The 22,265-nt window shown below is 44.2% G+C and overlaps 1 protein-coding gene across 4 annotated transcripts; it reads left to right on the top strand.

The window, feature by feature from the left end:
• Positions 1-526: 526 nt before the first annotated feature.
• Ppp1r36 (protein phosphatase 1 regulatory subunit 36) lies at positions 527-20,584 on the top strand. 4 transcript variants are annotated; one of them, XM_040742886.1, is made up of 11 exons: positions 527-677; positions 2,303-2,367; positions 5,911-5,997; positions 6,974-7,071; positions 7,185-7,251; positions 8,571-8,669; positions 15,482-15,616; positions 18,501-18,543; positions 18,855-19,033; positions 19,251-19,439; positions 20,304-20,584. In XM_040742886.1, the coding sequence occupies exons 1-11, from the start codon at positions 609-611 to the stop codon at positions 20,482-20,484; spliced, it is 1,212 nt and encodes a 403-aa protein (XP_040598820.1). In that variant the 5' UTR covers positions 527-608; the 3' UTR covers positions 20,485-20,584. The 4 variants fall into 4 exon arrangements, with proteins under 4 accessions (XP_040598820.1, XP_040598819.1, XP_040598821.1 ...); XM_040742885.1 differs by having other exon boundaries at positions 15,482-15,643; XM_040742887.1 differs by lacking the exon at positions 5,911-5,997 and having other exon boundaries at positions 15,482-15,643.
• Positions 20,585-22,265: the final 1,681 nt, after the last annotated feature.

The following is a 22,265-nucleotide window of genomic DNA, read 5'->3' as shown; positions in this document are numbered from 1 at the left end:
TGAGGCACAAGCCAGTAAGCGGCACCCCTCATGGTGTGAGCATTAGCTCCTGCCTCCAGGTTCCAGCCCTGCTTGAGTTCTGACTTCTTTTGCTAATGAATTGTGACAGGTTAAGCTGAATAAACCCTTTCCTCCCCGAGTTGTTTTGGTCACTGTGCTTCATCATAGCAGCAGTAACCCTAACTTAAACACACAGACGTTACTCAAAAATACTTGGGTATTTTTAAAAGTTGGTAGTTAACAAAAGAATTGCTCGGAATATTTTATTTCCGTGCCCGTAGTCTCTTCCACTAAACAAACTCTCCAAAGCAACCTAGGTCCAACAGTGTTTCAACTTCATTGCGCTAGCCATGGCAGTTTGGAGCAGGACTTTACTATAGGAGTATACCAAGTTATTCCAATTAAAGCATAGGGTGGCGGCTTCATGGGGGCACCGCAGTGTCAAGTCCGGACAGGACCGGACCTGGGGTGGGAGGTAGGGAGTGGGGGTGGGGATGTCAGAGCGCTCCAGGTCCTCCGTCCGGCGGAAGCCCCGCCCCTCGGACGCCAGCAGGGCCGCGGCGTGGCCGTATCCCAGGCGACGGCCGTGAGAGGCTCATGGTAAAGCCATGGTCTCGGTGCCTGAGTTTTACTCCAGGAGGAAGCCGTTCGACGGGCAATCCTCTGTCCGGCTGGACGTAAGTGCAGCCTGGTCGCACCTTCTCAGGGCCGGTGACAGGTGGCCAATGCTGACCGGGAACCGCCCTCGGTGCGGCGGGCTCTGTAGCAGGCACCGTGGGAGCCCAGCGGGATTCGATGGGGAGGCCGGGAGGCCCTTGTCCTGTGTTCCGCTGCGGCTTCTCCACAGGCGGGTTGCCTTGTGCCCACGGTTCCCAAGAACAGTGGGACATATTTGCCTCCAAAGCTAAAAGTAGATAGGTGTGTTGTAGGAATTGAATTCTGTCTGGCTCCCCACGCAGATATGTAGATTATTATGAAAGCCCACTCCTCTCTGTTAGGTTCTGAGATAGATAGTCCTACTGCTGGAGAAGCAGGCCTACCTTGGACTCAGGGAGGGCAAAGGCTGATAGTTTGTCCCCAACTACTGTGCGAAATTCTGTCCCTGAAGGTCAGGGACAACGTTAGAGCACCCCCACCTCCACCCCAAACAAGGTTTCTCTGTAGCCCTGGCTATCCTGGAATTCAGTCTGTAGACCACGCTGGCCTCGAACTCAGAGATCTGCCTCTGCCTCCCGAGTACAGGGATTAAAGGCGCCACCGCCTGGTTGACTGTTTCTTTTTTTTCCTTTTAGTGGGAGTTTAACTTGAAGATCTAGATTAAAGGTTGCTGTATGGCATGCTCTGAATGGTTGTGACCTCTTTCCTCCCTTCCCATCTTCCCCTTTCCTGTACTTTCCTTCCTACATCCTCTCTCCCTTTCCTTATTGAAACAAAAAGAATGAAACCAAGTAAAAACACAGAACAAGGGATGGCTCAGCGATTAAGAGCACTGGTTGCTCTTCCAAAGGAGCCAAGTTCAGTGTCCAGCTAGCACAAACCAGCTCATGATCTCTGGTAACTCCAACTCCAGCAGTTTCGATGTCCTTGTATGACCTCTTCCAGCACTACACACGCGAGGTGTACAGATAGACACACAAGCAAAACACCCATATGCCCGAAATAAAATTAAAGCAAAGGCTGGAGCCGGGTGGTGGCGGCCACACCTTTAGTTCCAGCACTTGGGAGGCAGAGGCTTGAGGATCTCTGTGAGTTCGAGACCAGCCTGGTCTACAGGAGCTAGTTCCAGGACACCCTCCAAAGCTACGGAGAAACTCTGTCTCAAAAAACCAAAACCAAAACAAACAACAAAAACCAATTGCTGGGTGCCACTCAATTGGTTGACTCCCTGTCTGGCGTGCGCTCACCCCTGTTTCCAATGCTGATCCCCAACGACGCATAAACCAGGTGTAAGGGTGCATGCCTGTAATCAGTGGAGAGGTAGAGACAGGAGGATCAGAAACTCAAGGTCCACCCAGTGGTGGTGGCACAGGCCAGTAATTCTAGCCGAGACAGGCAGATCTCTGTAAATGAGGCTAACCTGGTCTATAGATTGAGTTCCAGGACAGCCAGGGCTACACAGAGAAACCCTGTTTGGAAAAACAAAAGCAAAAAGAAAGAAAAGAAACAAAACTCAGGTCATCTTCAATGAGATTAATTCAGTAGATTGAACAAGGGACTAGCAGAAAAGATTAAAGGTTTATGGGGACGTGTGGATTGTAAAGTGAATTTTAGTTACATTTGATTCGATCATTTCATTTTACAGCAATATGGATTACGATTGGGGATGTGGTACTGGAAAGATGAAACCAAAACTCTGGAATTTAGAAGGTAAATTTTATTTATTTATTTATGGTTTTTCGAGACAGGGTTTCTTTGTGTCGCTTTGGAGCCTGTCCTGGCACTCACTCTGTAGACCAGGCTGGCCTCGAACTCACAGAGACCCACCTGTCTGTGCCTCCCAAGTCCTGGGATTAAAAAGGTGTGCACCACCACCACCCGTCAAAGGTAAAGTTTAACAAAAAAAAAATTAAGGCATTTTTTAATGACAGTTACATGTGCTGGGGTGGGGGTGAGGGATGAGGGGATGGATAATAAGCCACACAGAGAAGTCTAAAAACTAAAATTAAATCCCACCATCTGAAAATGATTTTGCTGACCAGCCTTTAATGACTTTGTCTTCTTTTTTCCTTTCTTTTTAAAAAATTAATACAGCCCTGGCTGTCCTGGAATTAGGTCTGTAGACGAGGTTGGCCTCAAACTCACAGGGATCTTCCTCTGCCTGCCTGGTGCTGGTATTAAAGGTGTGTACCACCACCGCCCACCCAGCAGAGTAAGTTTTTAACAAATGTTTATCAAGCTTGTTCTGTTAACCAGCTGCTAACTGGGGACCAAATGAAAGGGTTATGGCAGGGGAAGGAATTGTAGACAGTGACACAAGTGGAGACTCAGAGTCAGAATTAACTATGCTGATGGACAGGGGAGTGGACAACCTTCAACAGGATGTTTGGATAAAATTAGCAGGCTATAGATGTGAAGGGAGAAAGAGGAGCAGGCAACTAGGTTGCTCCCCGGGTAACTGGGTGGCATTGCTATTCCCCCACATACAGAGGAAAACAGTGTTGTTTTTAAGGTTGCTGTGACAGGCTCCCATGGAAACTGCTATGGAAACATCTGTTACAATGTTGGACAGCTGAGGCTGGAGGTCAAGAAAAGAGTTGGCTAAGCACATGTAGCTTGTACTTAAATTATAGAAATATAAAGGCATTAGATGTATTGTCAGATAATCCAAAGGCCACATTAGAGTCAGAGTCAACATTTTCTATTTTATTTTTGTCTTACAGTACTGGAGCTTGAGCCCAGGGCCTTGCACATTCCAGGCAAGCGTTCTGCCCCTTAGCTGCATTGCAGCAAGCATTTACATTTTATAGGATATGTTTATTGCAGCACCTCTGAGTAGCTTGCTGTTTCCAAAGCTGTCATTTCAGTTTTGTTTTTCCCACTAAGATGTCACAAAGTTTCCTGTTCAGTAGCTGCTGCAACATCATACACAGTGAGTGTGAGCTAGGTGATAAGAAAGCTTGGGGATTGGACAGGCTAGTTTAGGAGGACAGATAGTTACAGCACAAGAGGATGTAGGTAGAATTTTTTTTAAAGGATTTTATTTATTATGTATACAGTGTTCTGTCTGCATGTATGCCTGCAGGTCAGAAGAGGGCACCAGATCTTATGACAGATGGCTGGGAGCCACCATGTGGTTGCTGGGAATTGAACTCAGGACCTCTGGATGAGCAGTCAGTGCTCTTAACCTCTGAGCCATCTCTCCAGCCCATAGGTAGAATCTTAAGTGCCAACATTGATACTAGAGACTAATATGTTGTTGGTTGTTTTTTATTTTTACTCTTTTGGGAAGCCTGCCACCCAGCTCCCAAATAAATACACAGGAAGGCTTATTCTTTGTTATGAATGTCTGGCCTTAGCTTGGCTTGTTGCTAGCCAGCTTTTCTTAAATTATCCTTGTGTCTTTCGCCTCTGGGCTTTTTCCTTTTTTTTTCTGTATACCTTACTTTCACTCTTACTCCGTGGCTGGCATGGGTGGCTGACCCCTGATGTCTTCCTCTCCTCCTTCTCTTCTTGCTCCTCTTCCTCTCTCCTTCCTTCTGTTTATATTCTCTGCTTGCTATTGGTCTATTCTTTATTAGACCATGAGGTAATATAGACAGCCAAAGGATCACTGTTTCACAGAGGTTAAACAAATGCAGCATAAACAAAGCAACAAATCTTTACATTGTTAAACAAATGTTCCAGAGCATAAAAAAATGAAACACACTTTAAAATAGTATTTCACAACACTAATGTGACCATGCACTTAATTTCTGTATAAATAAGGTTAATTGGCAGTACTTTTCAAACTAAGTTTTATTGTTAATCTCATAATATTTCAGCTAAGATTATGAATAAATTTAAAAGTTAAAGTTTAGTAATCTTGTAACATTTCATAATTAAGATTACTAATAAGCTGCCAGGCGGTGGTGGCACACGTCTTTAATCCCACCACTCGGGAGGCAGAGGCAGGCGGATCTCTGTGAGTTCGAGGTCAGCCTGGTCTACAAGACCTAGTTCCAGGACAGCTTCCAAAACCACAGAGAAACCTGGTCTCAAAAAACAAAACAAAACAAAAAGATTACTAATAAGTTTAAAAGTAAAAGTTTAGTGTTTTTTCATATTTATAAAATATGATAATAAACTAAAGGTTTAAAATTTTGTCTTTTGCTTGTTTTGTTTTTTCAAGACAGGTTTCTCTGTGTAACCCTGGCTGTCCTGCAGCTAGCTCTGTAGATGACGTTGGCCTCAAATTGAGAGAGATCTGACTGCCTCTGCATCCTGAGTGCTGGAATTAAAGGTGTACACCACCACCACCACCACCCAGCCCAGACACCATCTTCTTTCTGTCCAAGGTCATGGAAATTCCTAGCACATAGTAGGGCCTCACTATATGCTTATCATGGTCTGTTGTTTGTTAGATTCACTACTGCCTTATAACTCCTGTATTATGTGGTTGGCAGAACTTGTCACCAGGGAAGAGATTTCACTGAGTTCAAACAACTTGTCACACTCCCTTACAGCCTGACACTGAAGCCCAGACAATGAGGACAGTAGAGGATGGGACCACACCTCACCTGGACGGCTTAGATGTGCACACCCTTCAGAATTCTGCCCTGGATCTCTTTATCCCTCTTCCTGATGTGGATGGACACACAGACACACTCACTCACACACACACTCTGCCCTGAATCTCTTTGTTCCTCTTCCCAATGTGGTCTCTCTTTCCCTCTCTCTCTCTCTCTCTCTCTCTCTCTCTCTCTCTCTCTCTCTCTCTCTCTCTCTCTCACACACACACATACACAGTCAAAGTGCTGGAACCTTCACAAAGCAAGAGGGTGATCCTGAGAGGGCTGCTTGGGAGGCAGAACTGCCCATTCCTAGAGGACAAGGACACTTGTAATCTCTAAGCTTCCCTTCTTCTCAGGTGTGGAAATGACAGCAGTAATATTTTTCTCATAAAGTGGTTATGATAATGAGATGGTGCCTAAAAGTCCCTGGCCTGTCATAAGTACTCAATAAACTCAGAAAGCCTTCTACATTTATGAACTTTCTCTTTGTGACAGTACTATAAGATGTTCATACAGAAGTGTTTTGTGCATGGTGACATCCTAGAAGCTGAATGGGAGTTGGAGGTGCTAATCTTCCTCTTAATAGTGGTTCCATGTGTACATACATCCTGAATTGAACACTGCTAATATGTGCCAGTCCTCAGACTGCAGGGGCTATGGTCAGGTCCCCAGGCCCCTAATCATCCCCTTCTCATTGCAGCTTCACGCCTGCAGTAGAGTTCAAGGAGAAAGGCAAGAAAGGGAAGGCGGTTCACTTTGCTGAAATGGACGGTTCGGCTTCCGAAAGGTGGGGCTCCACCTTGCCCACACCATCCCTCAGCTGACTTGCTCACAAATGCAAAGAGATCCAGTCCTGTTTGCCTAGGTTGCCATGCTTATCCATCAAGGGAAGCACAGGCAGTGTCTATACAGCAGGAGTTACAAACAGCCCCTAGATATTCATTCTTTTGATAATGTGGCTATTAGTACATTTCAAACTTGCTACAGTTATAATTTTTTATTAGTCTGAAAATACTGGTGATACCAGAATTTCATTCATATCCATCCATCCATCCATCCATCCACAGTGCTGGGGATAAAAGACTCACACATTGTGGCAAACATCCTATCACTGAACCACACCCTCAACCCATTAAGTGACTTAAAATGATCTGTTTGAAAGCTGAGCAGTGCTGACCTTTAATCCCAGCACTGAGGAGGCAGAGGCAGGCAGATCTCTAAGCTGGTCGCCAGCCTGGGCTTCCCAGTGAATTCTAGGACGGCCTGGGCTACAAGAAGAAACCCTGTCTTAAAAAAAAAATCTGTTTTGAGTTTACATTTTATATCAGTATACATGCTTCAACTTAATAAATACAAAAAGATCAAAAGTGTATTGTGACACAATACTGCATTAAATGGAACCCATGCATGACACTCAACCTCTCATTACTTTGCAAATTCCTTGTGCATCTCAGGATATACTAATACAACTAAATCCTTTAAAATACTCTCAGAGGGATGGAGCAGTGGTTAGAAGTTAAGGGCCCTGGCTGCTCTTCCTCTAAGACTTGACACAGATTTGACTCAAGGAACCAACAGGGTGGCTCACAAGCAACTGTAATTCTGCTTGGGGATCCCACACCCCCTTCTGGCATCTGTGAGCTCTGCACGAACGTGGTGCACAGACATACAAGCGGGCAAAATTCCCATGCAAATAAAATAAAAATAAATCTTTAAAAAAACAACAAAAAATCACCAGCTGAGACTATTATATTTCCAAACAGGTTGACAGATAAAAGGTTTGCCTCACGGAACGAAAAGTCAGTGAAAGCCTTGGAGAAACGATGTCAGCAGGGCAATGTCACCCTGGACGATGTCAAGTGTGAGCCGCTTTCTTCCTCCTACTTCATGTGCCGTCCACGGCCTTCAGCTTCCGGCGCCAGCTTCTGGCGCCACGCCTTGCCTCTGTTTAAGTGTTTCCTTTTCTCCTTTCAGTTGTTGCCTTGCTTTTCCTCCAAGACACTGAAATGCAGCGGATCTGTTCCTTCACAACGTTCATGAGGTAAAGCTGGTGAGACAGCACACAGCTTTCCCCTTTCTCGTGCAAGCAGAGATAAGTGAAACAGGCCTAGGAAGCAGAAGATCACATGGTGCCTCTGTGCAAACCATCCTCTCAGAGACTAGACTAGAGAGTGAGGGAGAGACACCTGAGGGCACAGGGGCCCCAAGTCACAGGTGCTCCAGAGTCCTAGAGCAAGGGGTAAGAGAAAATTGCATGTATGCAAAAAAAAAAAAAAATGGGAGAAGAGGACATTTGCCTCATGTATTTCTGTGCTTCTTGTTTGTATTTTGAGATAGGGCTATGCTGTGGCGAGGTTTTCTTTTCTTTTTTTTTTTTTTTTTTTCTTTTTGGTTTTTCAAGACAAGGTTTCTCTGTATTACAGTTTTGGAGGCTGTCCTAGAACTTGCTCTGTAGACCAGGCTGGCCTCGAACTCACAGAGATCCACCTGCCTCTGCCTCTCGAGTGCTGGGATTAAAGGCGTGCGCCACCAACGCCCGGCTGTGGCGAGGTTTTCTCTGTCAGTTATGTTTAGCAGCCCAGGCTGGCCTGGAACTTGAAATCTTCCTGATTTCTGGGGCCACAGGTGTGAACCACTGTGCTCAGCTTGTACATTTTACAAACAGTGGAAATAATATTACCTACAGAGCAAATACTTGTGAAGTGAAAAGAATAATACATTAGGGCCGGGCGTTGGTGGCGCACACCTTTAATCCCAGCACTCGGGAGGCAGAGGCAGGCGGACCTCTGTGAGTTCGAGGCCAGCCTGGTCTACAAGAGCTAGTTCCAGGACAGCCTCCAAAGCCACAGAGAAACCCGGTCTCAAAAAACCAAAAAAACAAGACAACAACAACAAAAAAAACCAAAAGAATAATACATTAATAGTTTGGTATCTGACTTCCCAGAAATGTCTTTTTCAGATGCTTTTTACATCTTCATCACAATGGGTAGAATTTTAAATAGTAAGTTGTGTGATAGCTTTGGTACCATATATTTCTATTCTTTTTTTTAAAGATTTTATTTATTTATTTATTTATTTATTTATTTATTTATTAATATGTATACAATGTTCTGCCTGCACGCCAGAAGAGGGCAACAGATCTCATTACAGATGGTTGTGAGCCACCATATGGTTGCAGGGAATTGAACTCAGGACCTCTGGAAGAGCAGTCAGTGCTCTTAACCTCTGAGCCATCTCTCCAGCCCCCATTTCTATTTATTCTTACACTGTGTTGCCATTGTTTTTCACGAGAAGCCTAATGTTTGAAATGGGGAGTGCTAATTTCTTTTTTTTTTTCTTTTATCTTAAATTTCCCTGTAGAAATAAGAATCTTGACAGCTTCCTTATGGCACTGTTATACTATCTGTCTTATTACTTGGAGAAAATCTCAATGGAAAAGAAACCCCAAAGCTACATGGTGTAAGTAAGATTTTTCCTCCCTTTTTAAATTTAAATTAGAAACAAGCTTCTTTTACATGTCAATCACAGATCCCTTTACCTCCCCTCCTCCCCTGCACCTCATAACCCCCATCCTATCCCCTTTCTCCTCCCCAGGGAGGGCAAGGCCTTCTATGGGGGATTTTCAAAGTCTGTCATATCATTTGGAGCAGGGCCTAGACCTGAGAGAGTATCCCTCTATGTGGAGTGGGCTCCCAAAGTCCATTTGTGTACTAGGAATAAATACTGATCCACTACCAGAGGCCTCATAGATTAACCAGACCTCCAGAACAGTCCTATGCTGGTTTCCCAGCTATCAGTCTAGGGTCCATGAGCAACCCTTTGTTCAGGTCAGCTGTTTCTGTGGGTTTCTCCAGCTTGGTCTTGACCCCTTTGCTCATCACTCCTCTCTCTCTGCAACTGATCCCAGAGTTCAGTTTAGTGTTTAGCTGTGAGTGTCTGCTTCTTCTTCCATCAGCTACTGGATGAAGGCTCTAGGATGGCATATAAGGTTGTCACAGCGGAAGGGCATTTAAGAAAACCTCTCGACTATTGCTTAGATTATTAGTTGGGGGGTCAACCTTGTCGATCTCTGGACGTTTCCCTAGTGCCAGATTTTTCTTTAAACCTATAATGGCTCCCTCTATTATGGTATCTCTTTTCTTGTTCTCCTCTATTCTTCCCTTGACTCTCTCTCCTGTCCTCCTCTCCCCTCCTCTTCTCCCCATCTCTTCCTTTTAACTCCCCATCCCCTCCCCATGAGTAAGATTTTATAACATGTTTGAGAATTTTTATTGATGGCCGTGCTGTCTAGGGTGAAGAGATGATGGTGTCTCTTAAGTCATTCTTGTCTAGGAAAATGTTTGTCATGGGAGGATTTGCTGTTTTAAAGCTCACTGAGCAATTCATACAGGAATCCCAACAAGCTTCTATGAAGAGATATAATGAAAGCCAGTAGGCTAAGGCAGGTAGATCTCTGTGAGTTCAAGACCAGCCTGGTCTACACAGCAAGTAGCCAGGGCTGTTACACAGACAAGCTCTGTGTTGAAAAAAAATCTCTTAATAATGTGTCTTAAAATTATAAAAAAGAGGGGCTGGAGAGATGACTCAATAGTTAAGTGTACTGGCTTCTTTTCCAGAGAAATCAGGTTCAATTCCCAGCACCCATATGGCAGCTGTATGTAACTCCAGTTCCAAGAGATCTGCCATGCTCCCACAGACATATGTGCAGGCAAAACACTAATACACATGAAATAAAAAAGATATGGTAATATGAATTTAAATTGTTGTTTTATCCAACCTAGTGATTTCAAAATATTACAATGATAATATGTAGTCAATATTGGAATGTTAGTATTTTAAAATAATTCTTTTAAAAATTGCATTCTTTCTTTGTGTGTGTGCATGTGGTATATGTATGGATATGCATGTGGTATGTGCATGTGTGTGCAGTGTGGGAGGGAGTGTGCTTATCCATGTATGGGTATGTGGAGCCTGAAGTCTGTGTCAGTATCTTCCTTCACACTCCCTACCTGGTGTTTTGAGACAGGGCCTCTCACTGTGTTGGGAGCTTGCTTTTGTTCAGCTAGACTGACTGGTCAGAGTACCCCAGGGGTTTGCCTGTTTCATTTCTCCTCAGAGCTGAGGTCACAGATGCCTGCCACTATGTCAAGTTTTCACATGGGTGCTGGGGACCTAAACTTGGATCCTTAAGCCTGAGCAGCAACCATGTTACTTACTGAACCATCCCACCAGCCCCTTAGGATGTTATTATTAGGATGCCTTTGCTTTTTTCTATAATCTTCAGAATCCGGTGTCCCTTATTATTTTTTAGGTGCATTGGTGTTCTTTCCTGTATATATGTCTGTGTGAGGGTGTCGGATCCCCTGGAACTGGAGTTACATACAGTTATGAGCTGCCATGTGGGTGTTGGGAATTGAACCCAGGTCCTCTGGAAGATCAGCCAGTGCTCTTAACCACTAAGTCATCTCTCCAGATCCTTATGTTTATAGCACCTCAATTCAGACCAACCACTCTAAGTGCTCAGGAGGCGCTTACAGCTAGTGACATCAGCACAGAGACTTGCAATACTCTCTCCCCTACTTCTTTCTCCTCTCAGATTTTTGTTTGTTTGTTTAGATATAGGGTTTCTCTGTGTAACAGTTATAGCTGCCCTGAAACTCACTCTGTAGGCTAAGCTGGCCTTGAACTCACAGAGATCCACTTGCCTGTGCCTCCTGAGTACTGGGATAAAAAGGTATGGGCCACCACCATTCAGCTATTCTCATGGTTTTTGTGCTTACAAAATTCATGCTAAAAGGTTTGTGAGTGTCTAATAACAGGAGGCAAGGTGTTTTAAAAAGTAGATTTGGCTGAAAATAAAGCATTCTCCATCAAAGTAAAATCGACGCAGTTTCTTAATCTGTTTGTAGAAAACTTGACTGTGCCGTTAGGCAGCAGTGGCCTAGAGATAAACACCAGAGCCAAAATCTGGGAACTTGGAGTCCTGAACACAACAATGCTTCTCAGGCTTGGTGACCTTTCACAAACTGTGGAACTTTCCAAGTGCCCAGGCTGTTCCCCCACACCCTCTCCCTGCCTGGTATGTGTGGAACCAGCTCAATGATTTAGCTGTTAGGAATGCTGGAGAGAGCCATTGGTTTGTTGCTACAGAATGTTTTTAAATCTAAGACTCTCGTATATGATCAAGCATTTGGAGAAACATTTTGCAGACTGATAGATGTCCCTGAATAGCAGTTGTGTAAGGAACCAGATCAGACACTGCTGTGCCTGTAATGCTACCATGATATGCAACAGAGTGTTATTTCAGGGTGGCATTTCGCAGCAGGGCAGCCAGAGCGTGAAGCGTTGCTATGGCAGCATCAAAAGCTAAAGCCAACTGTGGCTTACTAGGCTTGAAGAGTCCTCCCATTCCCAAATTGAACTCAGTAGGTTTTTATGACTCTTTGGCTTGTATAGTCGTCTGGTTTCTTCTAATTCTGGCGCTTATTACTAATCTAACAAAGACGTTGTTTTATATATTAATTTACAAGTGGCAGAGAAGAAAGGTCTCCTGGTAAGTTTTTAAATGCACTGAAAGTAACTATAACAGTGGTATAGGACAACAAATCAACCCAAATCTTAAATTATGGGTTCTGAAAATCATGATCACCTTTCATTTTCATGTGTCCAGTAGTCACTTGATTTACTTCTTTATAACAGTTAAGTATAGATTGGATTGGGGTATTTGCACAGAGGAAAATATTTGATTCCAGTTGCACAAAATTAATAAATGTCATGCCCTTAAATCCTAACAAACAGGCTGTATGAGTACTATCCTTTCATCCCTTTTGCTTATTTATTTTGAAAGTTTCCTGTCTTTTTGATAGATTAAATAATAATTGTAGATTGGGCATGGTGGCGCATGCCTTTGATCCCAGCATTTGAGAGGCATTGGCAGGTGGATCTCTATGAGTTTAAGGCCAGCCTCATCTATGTAGTGAGTTACAGGCTAACCAGGGCTAGATAAGGAGGAACCCTGTCTCAACAGTTATTATTATTATTATTTTGTACTTATTTTTCTGAAGCTTTTTGAGTCAATCTTATTTAACCCAGGATGACCTTAGAATCATTATGTATCTGAGGTTGATCTTAAATTCCTGATCCTCCTGCCTTGACTTCCCAAGTGCTGGGATTATGGGCATGTGCTACCATGCTCAGCTCAGAATTGAATATCTTCATTGATGAATCTCTGTCTGATTGTTTAAAATATTTTAATGATTCATTTATTCTAATTTTATGTGCATTGGTGTTTTGCCTTCATGTGTATCTGTGTGAGGACATCAGATCCCCTGGAACTAGAGTCACAGACAGTTGTGAGCTGCCATGTGGGTGCTGGGAATTGAACCCTGGGTCCTCTGGAAGAACAACCAGTGCTCTTAACCACTGAGCCATCCCTCCAGCCCTATCTGTCTGGTTTTGTATAGTGTTTTTAAAAGAATTTCCCAGAGATCTTATGGAACCAAAATTTGTAATCATTTCCATGTCTCTTTAAATTCTTTTCAAATGTTTTTTTCATAAAATTATGTCAATTTTGTGGTAGCAGCAATATATGTAATATACCACTCTCAACAAAATTGTCAGTGTTGGAGTTATTTTTGATGATATTAGGAATGGAAGCCAAGGTCCCTATCCCTTCATTTGTGTTTTTAAAGACCATGCTTGTCCGTTCAGGTGAACCATTAACTGTGTGTTTAAAGATTGTTTAAGGGTTGGGGATGCAGCTTAGTTGGTAGAGAGATTGCCTAACACACACCCAGAGCTTGCCTTGGGCTCAATTCCTAGTACTGCATTGACCTGGTGTGTGGTGTAGCCTGTGATCTCAGTACTTGTGAGGTGGAGGCAGAAAAATCAAAAGTTCATATCCTCAGCTCCACAGTGAGTTCAAGTCCAGCCTGGGCTACAAGATACTTGAGCCCCCTACCCCCCATCACACACACACACACACACACACACACACACACACACACACACACGTTTGAGACAATGTTGCAGAAGTGAAAACACAGAAATCCTGAAGGGGAATGATTTTCAGACACAGAATATTGATGCAAGTGGACCAGCGTTGCCTAGAAGTTTGTGCTGAGGTTATTTTTTCTTTGACTTTGGTTTCTTGGCTTTCCCGCTTCTTTCCTCTTCAACGGGGCTTTAAAATGATTTATTAGTTTTAATTGTATGTAGGTGTGTGTGTGTCTACATGTCGGGATGTGCACATGAGTGCAGGCATTCTGGGAGGCCAGAGGAGTTGAATCCACTGGAGCTGGAGTTCTACAGGTCAGGGACTGTGTGGATTCGGGTATGAACCTGGGTCCTGTGCCAGAGCAGCAGGTGCTCTAAACTACTGATTCTCATTCATATCTCCAGTCCTAAGTTCCTTTTTGTTTTCGTTAATTTTTAAAAAATTACATTGTGTGTGTGTGTGTGTGTGTGTGTGTGTGTGTGTGTGTGTGTGTGTGTGAAGGTTAGAGGACAATTTGCTGGAGTCTGTTTTCCCACCATGTAGTTCCCAGAGACTGAACTGATGTCATCAGGTCTGATGGCAGGCACCCTTATCTGCTTTGAAAGCCCAGGACTCAGGTTCCTTATGTATTTTATGAGGGGATTCCCCAGCCTCATAGTCAGTGGGATGATTGTTTTAATTTTCCTGGGTTCTCTCCAGAATCTGGAGATGGCGTCACATTGGGACTCTGTACTTTGAGCAAGAACCTCAGGGTAGTTCTCCTTTATAACTGAGTGAAACCTGATAACCATTGTCCAAATGTTGGAAAGCATCCCTTGGTGGCTGTTTGGGTTTCTATAGCAAGAGAAGAGGGTTAGCTGATGGCACCTCTGGCCAAAGAGGGTCAGGGCTACTTGAAGGAGACCAGGAGGCAGGCTCTGTGATGTGACCAGCAGGCTGTGCATGGAGGGTGTCCTTGGACCTTGTGACAGCTGGGATCTTAAAGTTGAAGCCCACTTTCTTTATTCCAGAATCTCATTTTAACTCCGGTGACTCCCAGGTCTTCCATTACCTATGATAACACTTTGTTCTTCTTAAAGACCCGTGTTATCCTTAAACTCATCCCTCTCCACTCACTGCATGTCTTCATACAGGTTTTATTTTGTTTTGTTCTCCTCTGTTTTTTGTTTTTCAAGTCAGGGTTTCTCTGTGTAGTCCTGGTTGTCCTAGAACTTTCTCTGTAGACCAGGCTGGTCTCAAACTCACAGAGATCTGCCTACTACTGCTTCCTGAGTGCTGGGACTAAAGGCGTGTACCACCACCACCCATCTTTGTATTTACATAGTTGGTGCAGTAATCACTTCATCAGGAGCAGTCATTTGTCACTATTGAGAGCACATTTGATTTACTTTCCAGTGGCACTTGACAGCATTGCCAACAATACTGTTTCCTACCACACTGTACTGCAAACACTTAAAATTAGACTTCAGACCTGCTGTAATCTAAGAACAGTGTCTTTTACAAAGTTCGTTTGCAATTCAGTCAGAACTGGACTGTGTGTTCATAGGGAAGTGATGTTCTCACACTTGATGCCAGTAGTGACCAGCTGGAATGGTTCCCTACCAAACAGACCTAGAACTCCTGAACTTAATAGCAACACCAGGGCCTTGGGGGAAAGTCTCTACAAGTTGGTTTAGAAACAGCAGGTATGGGAGGAGGCAGCTGCCCAGCAACTAGCACCAATAATTTGCTACTGGAAAGTTCTATAGGAATTAGAATTCACTGTGAGTATAGCTGAGGATACATAAAGATCATCAAGTATGAGACATCTATACTAGTGACATCCACCCAAACCCATAATGCTGACACCAGCGATTCATAGCCATGAAAGACTTTGAGGGGCTTCAGAGATGGCTGGGCAGTTAAGAGCACTGAATGCTTTCCCAGAGGTTCAGGGTTCAGGTCCGGCTCCCACATGGTGGCTCACAACCATCCATAACTCTTGTTCCAGTGCCCTAGTCTGCTGTGTCGGCACCAAGCACCTACACAGTGCCTGCACATGCATGCAGGCAAAAGCAAAACAAACAAAAACCTCATGCAAATAAAATAAAAATAATGAAAAGAGAGGTTTTGAGGATTTTTCCCTATGCCAAAACTCAAGGAAGTCAGATTGGCGACTGACATTGTTGACTCACAACTATTTCTTTCAAAATAGCCTGCAATTCTTTCTAAAAACAGCTCATTACTATAGACTTACACCAGAATTAATCCACTTTGTCTCTCTCCCTGTCCCCAGAGGCCTGGTAGAGAAAAAAGAGATGGAGCTGGTTATTAGCAAGTTAGAAGATGCGCAGAAGTACCTGGCGCAGAAGTACTGCTTCCTCGTGCTGGGCGTGGGCATGGCCGATAAGCATCACATGAACTGTGGAAAGTACGCATGCGCTTCTGCAGCCCTTAGGTCGGCACATCCCTAGCACCTTTCCATTTGACTTCTGGTACCCTTGAGAAAGTGTTCCCTCTAACAGGGCTCAGGTGAGAACCTGTTCCAAGCACTAATGATAACTGTTGAGAGAGCCAAGTAAGTATGGAAGGCATCTCAGAGTCTCAGCCGGCATTTTTATAAACCCTATTCCATCTTGGGATGACATCACTTGTTCTCACTGAGGAATCTTGTTCAGCCTGAGGACCTGGGCTGCTTGGCCATCTCAGGAGGAGACCACGTGATGAATGGCCAGTGTTGGGGGAGTGGATGCAGTGTCTGCTTCTCTTGCAGCAACCGCAGCTGTGAGGGCCACCCTTGAGACAGCACGGTCTGTGGGAAAATGTTTTTGTTTGTTTTAACCTCAGGATGGCAATGCCTATGTACTGTAGCTACAGCTTAAAAGAGGCTCACAGCACAGGAACGTTTGGACTTAACGCAATTGGAGCTTTGGTTGTTGACTCTGAAGAGCCTGAGTAGTTTCACAGTGGCCCAAGGACCACACCTTGAGCGTAGGAAAAGAATTGTCTCCCGAGGATGCTTTCTCGATGAATGTACTGACTCAGTTGTCTTGGATACCTGTTTTCAGTTTACAGTGTACTTCCTTTTACTTAAACACACACACACACACACACACACACACACACACACACACACACACAGTTTCAGTAACAGCTGGAGGCGTGCTGTTGTGTGTGGGAACCCATGCATTCCACCATTCTTTATTATTCTTTACACATATGCTCTATCCATATGTAGTCTTTGTATGTAGTCTCAACAGCAGTTATAGGAATTCTGTTATGTGTGCTAGCTCATTTGATTCACCATTCTTTTGTGAAGCTTATGGTTTGAGCTTTTCGTTTCATAATATTTTTGCTTTGAACATCTTTATCCACATTACACTTGGGCTATTTCTTTATGACTTACTACCCAGAACATGTTTTAATTAGAAAGTGCAAATCGTTAGATGCCTGTGTTACATGCTACCAGTTAATGGCAGGCATGGTATGCTGGTGATGCATGACTATATTATAAAGCACCTGGGAGGCTGAGGTTGGTGGGTCACTTGAAGACCGCCCTGGCCAGCACAGTGATGCCCCCATCTCAAAAAGCAAGCAAGCAAAGAAAGAAGCAGAAGATTCCAGAGCTCTCTCCAGCCCTCCCACACGTGGGCCAGGAGCCTTAGCTCATGAAGGTTAAGAAATCTCCTGTGGCTGGCTGGTGGTGGTGCACGCCTTTCATCCTAGCACTCTGGAGGCAGAGGCAGGCAGACCTGAGTTCGAGGCCAGCCTCATCTACAGGGCAAGTTCCAGGTCAGCCAGCGCTACACAGAGAAACCCTGTCTCGGAAAAAAAATCTTCTATTACCATCCATTCTACATTTACTTGGCTATCTTGGAGTTTATGGCAAATTCCTTTGTGAGTTTTAAAGATAGATACAGAGGTAGAGATAAAACTTCAGATGTTTTATCTGGCTATTTACTTATTTAGTTTTAACCTTTACCAAGGAAGAAATGGCAATTTGTATAGATAGAAAGTATATGTATAGATAGAACCATGACCATAGCAAGCACTGGTTATGTTTTCTACTTCATTGTTTACTGTCAACTTAAGTACATTAGCAAGATGATCCACATTTTTATTTATGTGAATTTGTCCAACTTATTTCTGATACTGTTTGATAATCATACATGTTCTTCCTGGGTTAAACTATCTTTCTTTCTTATTCATTTGAAATGTGTCATATGCTTCAGGTGAACTATGAATCTAAGATACTTTTTCTTCACTAATGTTCCATTTCCAACACCATTTATTAGTGATTTTTCTCTATTACAGCATTTTTTGTTTATAAGATGTTGAATTTTTCTAATATTTCAATCCAACCTTGGAAGTTTATATTGACTTTTATTGATCAGTGTTTCTGTTTTAAGCATAATTCTACAATTTATTTTTTGTTTTTTAATAGTTAACATTTTTATTGAAAAAGTTTTTCATACAATATATTTTGATCATGTTTTCCCCTCCTCCAATTCCTTGCAGATCCTTCCTACCTCCCTAACATCTAACTTTGTTTTCTTTCTGTCTGTCTCTCTTTCTTTTGAGACAGGGTTTCTCTGTGTAGCCCGGCTATCCTAGATCTCACTCTGTAGACCAGGCTGGACTCAAACTCATAAAGCTCTGCCTGCCTCTTCCTCCTTTGTGCTGAAATTAAAGGTCTTTGCCACCAACTCCCAGCTCATGTCTCTTTAAAAACAAACTACAACAACCCACACACATACACAAATCTGAAGTATTTAATACACCCTCAGTGCCTATTCAGCAGATACAGTGCCAGATATAAATGCAAAGAAAACAGTATGAGGAGTATGTGGGGTAGGGGGTAGCCGTCAGTGGAAAGGTAAGAGACAGCTGGCTAGCACCATGGAAATACAGAGAGAGAACTGGACTTGAATCTGAACATCAGCTTCCTCTGTATAACATAGAAGTCACAGTGCTGACTCCCTCATGGGGACAGAAGAAGGATGAAACATCATAGCCAATGGGAAGGTCTTAGCATGTTCTGGGGCTGTGTTGATGAAGTGTCATGGCAGGAGGGCGGGTTAGGAGAAAGTTGCTTATGTTGTGGCAGCTAGAGAGTGGACAGTGAGGGAGAGCCCAGAGGCAGAGCCCCATGGCAGGGCACATTCCAGACCTACTTCCTCCAACTGGGTCCCCCCCACACCTGATAGTGCCATCAGCTGGCAACCAAGCCTGTGGCCTCGGGACCTTCCAGAACCTAATTATAATCGGGCCACCAATGAGAATCCTACATATAGTTGTGATTTGTTTTATTTCAGGGAAAAAATGTCAGATACACAAAAAGACTGGAAATTCTTTGAGGTAAGCCCCTTGCTTTGGGGACTTTTCATTTGCTCTGAAAATATGACACACAGCAATGACCAGTAGCTGCTCAGTAGGCACATCTTTTTAACAAATATCCTTTTTTAAAAGGATGATAACATATTGTTGTTATGTCTTAGAATTTTGGCCTGATTTTCCACCCGTAAATGTGAGTACACGGGTATCTCTGCACAGCTTTTAGGGATATCGAGCAGTTGGATCATCCTGGTTTGTGCCTAATGCTACTGTGGGGACAGTGGGGTTTTTCATAGTATTTCTGGGAGTTGTGACTCTTCTGTTTTCCCTTGCAGTCCTTTTATACTTTCTGTACATGCATAGCTTGGATTGTCTTCCGACGTCAATACCTGACGGAGATCGAGGAAGAAGTAGGAAGGCTTTTTCGTACCAATATGTTCAACATTCCTCGAAGGAGGCGTGAGGATGAAGAGTCAGGAGGAGAGAAGAAGCGCATGACCTTGGTACAATTTCGGTATGACCTCGTTTATTTCCTTTCTTCTTTCTTTCTTTGAGAGAAGTCTCTCTGTGTAGCTCAGGCTGGCCCCAAACCTGTAATCCTTGTAACTTAGCTGGGATACAAGCTGCACATGGCATCTGTCTTAGCTAGAACCATAGGACCTTCCCTCCGCTCAAAGATATTTGGAAGAAGCAGAACAATGCAACATGACTGTCACCCCTCCTTCCTACAGGAAAATGATGGCAAAACGACCAGCGATTAAAAAGGCTGTGGACATGCGCTCCCCGGTCTTGTCTACATTGCTGCCGTCTCTCAGAGAAAAAGCTCAAAACATTGTTGAAAAAAAGCATGTGGCAGGCATCAAACACCCACCCCAAACTCGGAAAGAAACTGGAAGTCTGGATTCTACGGTCATACCAGTGTAAGTGACCTGAGGAGAATCATTGGGGAGTCATAGGTGGTGCCTCCTGGTGTGACTGAGAAGGTCAAGGGCTCAGGCACTGCTCCCTGAAAAAGCATCTTTTCCCATGCCAACCGCTGACCTGGTGGCCAGAGCTCCTCCACTGGAAAGACCATCTAGACTAGAAAAAAGAAATCCTAGCAGTATGCTAAACTCTAAGTAGTTGTAGCCCGAAGGAGTAAGGACCAGACTCCTTACAGTTCCTTAGGTCTGTTACAAGTATCCACCTTGGGGAGATGTGGGTAGAGCCAGAAGAGAATTTTGCTATGATTCAGTTTGGGGCTTGTCACCCAAGTTCTAATAGGTCTTAATAATAAAAACCCAGAGTCAGATTGGGAGTGAAAGCTGACGGACCAGAGAAGCAGAGCAGCCACTAGAGCTCTTACCTCTATGAAATCCTCAGACTAAAAAGAGACCAGGTTCCTGTCTTCTCCCATCTATATTCCTCTCTGCCCAGCATCTCACTTCCTGTCTGTCTGTCCAGACTTCCAGACCTCTATGGTTAGCTAGTGGCGAGCTCCACCCTCTGATCTTCAGGCAAGCTTTATTTGTTAGAGTATAAACAAGATATCACTACAGGGGCTGGTATGTAAGACCTCAGTGGTGGGCATGGAAACAGGTCTGGCTTTTTAAAGTATCTGTATGTCTTAGCTTGAGAGAGAGAGAGAGAGAGAGAGAGAGAGAGAGAGAGAGAGAGAGAGAGAGTTTGTCTGTGTGTCTGTATGATTATCACAGACTGATAATCACAGTCATAAGTACAAGTGTGGATCACAGTCTTTGGCCTTCCCATTTATTGGATTAACTATAGCAACTAACTTCTTGCAGAGTCGGCATCTTGGGGGAGCCTCGGCATCTCTTCAACCCTCATACGCTCTTCCCCCTTGAATCAGAAGAAAATGGGAAACAAACCGGAAGAAATTCTTCTGTAGTAGAGAGAACTAGCATGGATTCAGGACTCACTGGACTTGGTCATGACAACACTATCTTCGAAAAACTCCTGCCCTAAATAATTCAGTTTGTTTAGTTCTTTACTCAGCTCCTATATTTGAAGTAAACTACTTTGTCTTAACACTTTATATAGGATTAAAATTTGTTGTCATAAAATAGCTGCTTAAAATGTTGAAGATTTCTTGGCTCAACCTGTTCTTTTAAAAGTTAATAACTGATGAGTAAAGAATTTTAGAAATCTCTTAAGAAGCACATTTTCCTACTGTTACTAGTTTTTTTTCTTTGTGTGCATGTGTGTTCATGTATGTGGGAGGGAGCCCTTGTGTGTGCATGTGTGTGGGAGGGAGCCCTTGTGTGTGCATGTGTGTGGGAGGGAGCCCTTGTGTGTGCAGGTGTGTATGGCACTTGTGTGTGCATGTGTGTTCATGTGTGTGCATGTGTATGCATGTGTGTTCATGTGTGTGGGAGGGAGCCCTTGTGTGTGCAGGTGTGTATGGCACTTGTGTGTGCAGGTGTGTTTATGTGTGTGCAGGTGTGTATGGCACTTGTGTGCATGTGGAGGCCAGAGGACCACCCTATCCTTTTTTAGATGCTATTCACCTTGTTATCATGCTAATCTTTTACTTTTATTTGCTGTGTGTGTGTTTGAGAGAGACAGAGACAGAGAGCTTGTGTGGAGGTCAGACACAGCTCTTGGAGTAGGTGCTTTCCTTCCGCAGTGTGTGCAATCTGGGGACTGAGCTCAGGTTGACAGGATTCGGCAGCGAGTGCTTGAGCCCTCTTGTCAGCCTCCACCACCACCCTCTTTTTGTTTTTTGTTTTTAATCTGTGAAGCTTTGGAGGCTGTCCTGGAACTCACTCTGTAGTCGGCTGGCCTCGAACTCATAGAGATCCGCATGCCTCTGCCTCCCCCCCAGTGCTGGGATTAAAAGCATGTGCCACCACTGTCTGGCCAGAAGTGAGTCTTAATGTATGCAAAATTCAGAAAATTAGTCAGGAAGTGCCAGAGTTCCAGGAAAGAAGACAGAATGCCACAAAAGGATCCACAGGATTAAGGAAATGGGAACCAATCTCACTGGGGGTGGGATGGTTCATCATCACTGTCAACCAGATTTAGAATCTCCATGGAAAACACCTCTGTGAAGTCTGTGAAGGTGTTTCCAGAAAGGCATAACTGAATGGAAGACCAGTTCTGAGGGTGGGTGGCCCCATGGCATGGCTGCAGTTCCAGACTCACTGACAGCAGTTCACAAGCGCCTGTAAGTCAAGGTCCAGGGAACCTGGCAACTTCTTCTGGCCCCACAGGCACCAGGCAAACACATGGTGCACAGGCATGCATGCAGGAAAAACACTCACACGCATACAATAAAAACAAATGAATAAAAGGAAAGAGAGAGCTGGGTCCAGACCACAACAACGGCTTTAGACAGACACTGTAGTGCTTTGGGGGGTGGTGGGGCTAAATGAGTCTTTATCACCTTGGATTATAGGCAGTCCCTTGTTGATGACCTGATCCGTGCTCTGTGCCTTGCTGGGTCTATGAGGAACTCAAGAAATTTAAAGTGGGTTCTGTGCGGAAGGGCTGAATGAGGAAGTCAGGGCACAGCTGGGTAGCCAAAGAGAACATGCAGGAAAGGCTGAATGTGAGCAGAGACTAAGGACGTAGCAGTGGGCTGCCCATGCAAAAGCAGTGAGGGCAGGAGCGGAGGCCCCACTGCTCATTTCCACTGGAGAGTGAGGCCCCACCTGCCCCGCCCCTCCCCAGCACCGGTGTTTGGATGGCTTGCTTCCTGAGGAGCGCAGCTGTTCTCTGAGATTTGCCTCTTTCCCTGTGCTCTT

This window comes from Mesocricetus auratus, unplaced genomic scaffold (genome assembly GCF_017639785.1).
Source record: "Mesocricetus auratus isolate SY011 unplaced genomic scaffold, BCM_Maur_2.0 Super-Scaffold_15014, whole genome shotgun sequence".
In the NCBI taxonomy this organism is placed as follows: Eukaryota; Metazoa; Chordata; class Mammalia; order Rodentia; family Cricetidae; genus Mesocricetus; species Mesocricetus auratus.
This window is presented reverse-complemented; position numbering and strand designations above follow the sequence as displayed.

What these genes read in the sequence shown, in the direction of transcription:
- Ppp1r36 (XM_040742885.1), top strand. Translation starts at nt 609, where the DNA reads ATGGTCTCGGTGCCTGAGTTTTACTCCAGGAGGAAGCCGTTCGACGGG. An exon ending in AAAACTCTGGAATTTAGAAG is followed by an intron (nt 2,368 to 5,910) that starts GTAAATTTTATT and finishes TTCTCATTGCAG; the next exon opens with CTTCACGCCTGCAGTAGAGT. An exon ending in TGCGCTTCTGCAGCCCTTAG is followed by an intron (nt 15,644 to 18,500) that starts GTCGGCACATCC and finishes GTTTTATTTCAG; the next exon opens with GGAAAAAATGTCAGATACAC.